The sequence below is a fragment of the Poecilia reticulata genome, linkage group LG9, assembly GCF_000633615.1.
Source record: "Poecilia reticulata strain Guanapo linkage group LG9, Guppy_female_1.0+MT, whole genome shotgun sequence".
Classification (NCBI taxonomy): Eukaryota; Metazoa; Chordata; class Actinopteri; order Cyprinodontiformes; family Poeciliidae; genus Poecilia; species Poecilia reticulata.
Window position 1 is genome coordinate 32023061 of NC_024339.1, and position 7138 is coordinate 32030198.

At 40.9% G+C, this 7138-nt stretch overlaps 1 protein-coding gene across 1 annotated transcript in view; it reads right to left on the reverse strand.

Annotated features, from left to right (window-relative positions):
• Positions 1–7138, reverse strand: part of adamts3 (ADAM metallopeptidase with thrombospondin type 1 motif, 3) — a 206079-nt gene that overhangs the window by 129539 nt on the left and 69402 nt on the right. Inside the window, exon 5 of the mRNA XM_017306899.1 lies at positions 1332–1525. Coding sequence (XP_017162388.1) covers positions 1332–1525 — 194 coding nt within the window. The remainder of the gene's footprint in view (positions 1–1331; positions 1526–7138) is intronic.

Consider the following 7138-nt stretch of genomic DNA (forward strand, 5'->3'; position numbering starts at 1 on the left):
CTTGCGCAGCAGCAGTTTCATGTTTCTCCACTCTGCTTTGTAACTGCTTAGAAATAAACGGTGTGAAGAGGAAACTGAGAATAGAACAGGAAAAGCCTCACCACCAGCAATTCAGATATTCAAATAAAAAAACTAATCAATAATTATCGGTATTGACTGATCTGAAATGCTTATGTCGTGATAGGTTTGGGTCAGGGCTGAAAAACGTAACAACTGAATCGCGTCTGTTAAACTGGTGAGCTAGCCTTTGCAACGTGGGACTGTTTGTCTCGGTTCAGCCCCATTGGAGGGTGACCCAGGTCATCCCACTGCATTTCAACTGGATTCAAGTCCATACTTTGACTAGGCCACAGCAAAACCCTAATTTTTTTTTTATTGGAGGTAATCCAAACAAAAAACAAAAAAAACAAAGGGCTCACCGGGGTTCTTTGGATCATTGTCCTGCTGCACAACCTAAACTAAATGCAGATAAAGGTCATGACCTCCTGACTGGAGATTCCCACCCAGAACCTCCAGGACCGACCCACCCCAGTCTGAAAAGTCTTTGAGGATCAACATGTTCCTATAAACTGCTGAATATATTTTCCAACATGCACCTCCATTCCCTTCATGTTGCATCGAAGTGATAAAGTATCTAAACATTTTCCTCCATCTGAACTCTGTTAATTTATTGATGTTTCTTTAAACTTTCTGTGATGTCATGTTTACTTCCTTCATGTAAATTAGAAATAAAGTTTCTCTGTGGTTTAAACTTGGTAAGTGATCTGCAAAAAGCCTAAATCCACCTTTTCAAAGTCTGCATTTAGGTTGTTAATCCATCTTTTAACACTCATTCCTGTATTAGGCACCTCCACATTAGAGCTCACACACTTGAGATTCATTTGATGAATTTAGCAAGGACTCGACTATGAAATTAAGCATAAGGTAAGCGTTGTGCTCTTCTGCAGTTTAATGTCTGTCAGTATTGCCATGAGGGGCATTTTTTAATAACTTTGTGTTTTATTTCCTTCCATCCTGAGGAACAGGTTGGGAATTTAGACAGATTAGAGGTTTAAACTGAGCAGCTCCTTCAGGCCAGGAAGGCCCACAGCTGCGTTTTCTTCCAATAGATGCAGCGTTCGCATTTAATCCTGGTCCTTTAAAGCTGCCCGAGGGAAACTTTTATTACAGTCCCAACAAAAATAAATCCAACTTCCATGATTGGTTCTAAATTTAGCTTTTAGGAAACGACGACTTCCAAAGTACTTCTGTTATCATAACATCTTCCGTTCACATTTCTTCTGACCACAAATGGTGAATTATATTTATGTGAAATTAAAAAAAAGACTTACGATGTTCATCAGAGTCAGGAGGTAATTCTGCACATGCTCCTTGCCATGAAAGCGAACCACCGAGTCGTCGACTCCCAGCAGGATTTCGATGTTGTAGTCGTTTTCTGCGGCGCTGCGGCGCTGCCGGCGGCGGACCGTCTGGTTCACCTGCTGCGTCAGTGAGTCCAGCGACCCGGCGACGCCCAGCTCCGGTTCTGCACCAAGAAAAACGACACAAAACGAAGATTCAAACAGCTGCTGGTCCAAAATCTGCGAACAGAACGAAAGTTTTAATACTCGCTTAAAAACTACATTTAAGCCTTAAACTCTTCTTAACCCTTAGGTTTCATATTGAGCTTAAATTGAAAAAGGCATAACGAGCAGGAATAATCATTTTATTTACATTTTATTTTTAAAAAGGCATGCCTAGTTTTTATGCACACTGCAAAAACACAAACTCTTACCAAGTATTTTTATCTACTTTCTATTACAAATATTATATTACACTTGAAATAAGACGAAAACAAACTTAGAGGTAACTTTTCAGCAAATAATAACAGCTTTTTTAGTAAATAGTTTGAAGAAAGTTCTTGTTCAGGCAGATTATTTCAGATTATGTCTTGTGAAATAAACAGCAGCCAACAGCATGTCAAATAGTATTGTTTAGTTTTGTGAATTATTTTATTTTAAACAGCGGCAATATGCAAAAAGCCCATAAATTAAATCAGAGGTTCCCAAACTGTGGGGGCGCTCCCTAGGGGGAGGCGCCGTGTCATTGCAGGGGGGGCGCGGGAAGCCGTCAGGATGAAAAAAAAACCAACCTGTAAGCTGTATGTGCTGGGTTTTTACCTTAGAACGCCCAACTCTGTTATTCCTGTCAATTTGATACAGTAGGGCTTCCGCACTTCCCATATCTGTGTCCTCTGTCACTTTTATCAGCAGTTAAAACTGTTTAATCTATTGTTAACATGTCGTAAACTGTTTTTCCGAGCCGCCTTTGAACGCAACATGAGCGCTATGACACTAGCGCTGGGTTTACACCTGTGCGGCAGTGAAGGAGACCTGCTGCTGCTGCTGTGCAGAGCTACGCAGGTGATAGAATCATGGCAGCAAACCAGCAAAACGCAAATAACTTTTCAGTTTTTCTCCCAAACTAACCGACTGAGTTGAGTAAAGCTGTTGGATGCAGGTGATGATAGCTAAAAGATGACTAGCTAATATCAATACATCACCTTAAGCTTGTTAACAAGTAGCCTGTAGGCTACCGATGTTGTCTAAGTTCAGCTACGTACATTTATTTTACCCCGCACACGTCGTTCAACCAGACAGCTATTTGCAATCCATAGGGGGGCCCAGAAAATGTTTGGGAACCACTGAATTAAATATTCTTTGCACCAGTTTTGGCTTGAGCTCGTTTCCATCCACAGTCCTTGAGCCAGTGAGTTAAAGAAACAGTCTAATATCACAATCAATCATTGAAAGTCCATACATACCCTATACAACCATAAAATTATAAAAAGCCAAACTTCTGCTCTGTAGTCTTGCATCTTGCATTAATGCCAAGATGACAGTTTTTATTTGATGCTGGTTTTCCAACGTTGAGGGAGAAAGTTTCAGACTTGGTGGGAGTTTGTTGCAGTCTGTGATGCCTTTGAATGGAAAGGCTGTTTGTGCGTTCAGGTATTTCATCATCCTGCATTTCATTTAAAATGTTTTAGATCCACCCCGAGGTAATCCGAGGACTCCACTGCAAGTCAAACTGAAACAATCTGCAGGCTGATGGATGCCATCTAACAGCGTTTTTTTAATATTTACCTCCAAACCTTTTCACATAATCATTAGAGGGCTCCTGGATGTATATCCGCTCCTGCAGCGTTTCATTGCATCAGCCTGCTGTACTTACTATTCAGGACTGGCTGCTCTGCAGCCTCGACTTTCTGAGTTGTTGACTAAATAGCAACAACTGCAGCGCTTACGGCCCTGAAAAACCACCGATCAGACTTCAACCTCGACTTTCTGGCAGAATAAAGGAAATGTGACTCTGCTGAGCGTTCAGACTCGACTCACGTCCGCATAACAAAGGCCGGCGTGACGTACTGCCGGGAACAGAGATGACAAACGGTTCACGGTTATTGCGCGAGGCGTTTTTACAGTTCACAGATCCTCCTCTGAGGTTTCATGACAGGAAAATACCATCCGACTTCAAAGCAAGCTTCTCCCTGGAATCCAGATGAAGACGGACTGAACGTACGTCTGACTGGACAGAACTGAAGCCAATCTGCAGTCTGAACAGGCCAGGCACTGATAAGGCTTCGTTTGTGATGGACGGACCGCCGGCTCTTAACTTTACCCCAAATATTTCTTGGCCGTTCACTCGGACGGCGTAATATCTCTGGAAAACCAATGAGAGGCGACGTGGATAAGAAAGCCTTTATCCCGTCTCCTCAAGGAAACCGAAGACTCTCCTTCAGAGATCTGATGCAGCGGCCATGATATCTAAAAATTAAACTTTCTATAACAATATCTAAAATAAAAATCCTTCTTTCGGGCGTCAGCCGTCTGATTGCAGAAGAGAGCTGCAGGTTTAAACCCTGGAGATAAGCTTGGCTGCAACTTAAAGGAATCATGGCGATGCGTTTAAGTGCTTGGTTTGAAGGTGGGAGATCACAGAAAGGCTTTTCTTAAAGCTGCTGCTGGTTTGGTTTCAGCCACAGGGGAGAGTTTTACTGCTGTTACTTTACTATAATATAAAACTGATGTTAAATATAAAAGGATCTGCTGGGAAATCTCAGTGTTTCTGAAAGTTACTCATTATTTCACTTACATCTAATACATGTCAGAAACTCAATCATATAATTTTATTCTTATCGTTACGTTTAAGTTCTTACAGATTTTTAAGTCCAAGTTATTTTATTAACTTATTTAATTGAGTATTTTTTTGCTTGTTTTGTTCCTATTTTTGTACTTCTTGTTGCTTTATCAAAAAAGGTATGTGTTGTAAATGTGATCTTTGATAAAAATGAGAAAATCTCTATAAAAACAGGCAAAATAAAAAAATTTAATCTGACTAGAGAGGGATTATAAATCCCCAGTGGAGCAGGAACACATTCAGATCTCCCAGCTGAAAGACTTAATCTGATTAGTATTAATATATTATTAAAATACCAATAAAATGCTTATAATAAACATCTTGCTGAAAACATAAATATTAAATATGACTGGAGGCTGTTATAAATATTTCTGTCTTGCCATATGGAAAGCTTTGACTGCGCCGTTTCTTAAACATCAGCCAGTTTCTATGAAACCTGTGTCATTTAAAATGTTGTATATGTTTTATTGCAGTCTGGTAATGTGATTCAGTTTAATTCAGTTTATAATATGGAGCCAATTTACAACAAATGCCTTCAGGCACTTTGCAGAAAAAAAATAATTTCAGCTCAGTAACAAATACAATCCAATTGATCCAGTTATCATAAAGTTCAGTTCATTATTCTGAATAGATTAAAAAGTTTTCTATGAGAGGAAACCCAGCGGATTGTACCGAGTCATTATCTGTCGTTTTCTTTACAAATGCGTCAAAACTTCAGGAAGTCAAAGCATAGAATTAGGCTGAATAGATCTGCCGTTGCGGATCGGGCTTGATTCAGGTATCAATATCAGGTTGGTGCATCTCCAGTAGAAAGAGATGATAAACGACAGATGCTGTAGTAATAAAACATTCAGTGCTGCAGATTCCATCTGACAACATTCCTGCATATGAACTCCAATGTTAAACCTAAAATAGCAAAACTGTGTTACTGGTCCTAAGCCTACGGAAGAGGGTTAGGGCCACTGGAAAAAAAAAATAAAACAGTGCTGACTTTAATCCCAGAAGTCAGAATTCTGAGAAAAAAAGGTCAGAATTCTGAGATTAAAGTCAGAATTCTGAGACAAAAATTTAAATTCTGAGACAAAAAGTCAGAATTCTGAGACAAAAAGTCAAAATTCTGAGACAAAAAGTCAGAATTCTGAGGCAAAAAGAATTCTGAGACAAAAAGTCAGAATTCTGAGACAAAAAGTCAGAATTCTGAGGCAAAAAGTCAAAATTCTGAGAAAAAAAGTCAGAATTCTGAGGCAAAAAGAATTCTGAGACAAAAAGTCAGAATTCTGAGACAAAAAGTCAAAATTCTGAGAAAAAAAGTCAGAATTCTGAGAAAAAAATTAGAATTCTGAGAAAAAAAGTCTGAATTCTGAGATTAAAGTCAGAACCGTTTGTTTTTTTTCCAGTGGCCCTAATCCTCTTCCGTATAAGCCAGACATTTCAGAGTAGCATGAATTCATTTTGATAAAAAGCAGAAGCAAAAGCCGAACATCTTCCTTCAGCAGGCAGGAATCTGGACCCACAGCAGACATGAAACCAAATATGGAGTTTATGTCCGTTTATGACGACCACTCAACCAGAGTCGGTAAACAAAGGTCACATGGAGCTACAATGACCTCGTGTGTTCCAAGAATACGCCGATTCAGCAGGGTCAGAAACGAGGCCGGTCACAGCAGCACGTTGATCGGTCCAAACCAGAGGAGAGCAAAGGACCCAAACATTTTACTGAAGCAGGAGCAGCAGCACTTCAACATGTCATTAATCAAGTAAAAGTAAAATAAATTACTGCAGTAAGAGTAAAAAAGTATTTGGTAAAGATCCACGCAAGTACTGAGTAACTGATCAAATCATTTAGTATTTAAAAAATTACATCAGATGGTATGAAATATGTGGAAATTTTTAGATTTTAAGGATGAAAATAGTTTATACAAGTAAGAAAAATAAGAAAAAATGTCCAAATCAGTTTCTGTCAATAAAATATTTATGAAACTTCAACAAAAATTGAAGTTTTTGGTTAAAACATTTTTGATTTTCATTCAGTGGATAGAAAACCCAGAAATTTCACTCAAGAGTGGAAATACTTCATAATTAAATTATTCAAGTAAAAGTAAGAAGCATAGCAAAAGTACTATTTTTCTCCAAACCAGTTACTCAAGTTACAGATGTAACTGAGTAAATGTAAGTAGTTACAGCCCCTGTCTGGTCGGAACCCTAACCTGGACGGAAACGTCTCACATGATGGCGTCTTGGTGAAACTCTGCACAGATTACACAGAAATCCAGCGATGCTGTAAAACTCCTGGACATCTCCAGCCGTAAAAAAAGATAAATAAATTTTAAAAGTAGATTTTGATGGAGTGGAGCGGGAGCCTGGGTAAACAGGAAGAGACGGCGCGGCTCCCACAGAGTTGGGATTGTGCAGCGGATTCCTGCGCTCTGCCGCTCTCGTCGTCCTGCTGCTGCTGAGTAAACAGGCTTTTCTCAGGTCTTCTACTTCAAACGCACAGGTTCTCCGCAGCAGAGCTCCTGTTGCCGCCGCCGCCTCGCCGCGCCGCGCCCGGCAGACCCGACCCCGGCCTGCAACCCGCTCCCATGGGACCCGGCGGCCGGCGCCGGCCCACACGGGCTGCAGCGCGGCCAGGTGGCTGCAGGCTACCGCAGGCTAAAAAGGGACCAGAGGCCGGCGCCTCGAGTGGAAATCTACTCTGATGGAGTTAAGACACACTAGATCAGTGGTTCTTAACCTGGGTTCGACCGAACCCCAGGGGTTCGGTGAGTCGGTCTCAGGGGTTCGGCGGAGCCTCTGCCGACCGCGGAGGTAAAGACACACTTGTGTAAAGTCGTGATGACGCCTCGCTTTGCCATCACTTGCTGCAGAGGATCACGTTACATTGCTGAGCCAATCAGAGGATCACGTTACATTGCTGAGCCAATCAGAGGATCACGTTACATTGCTGAGCCAATCAGAG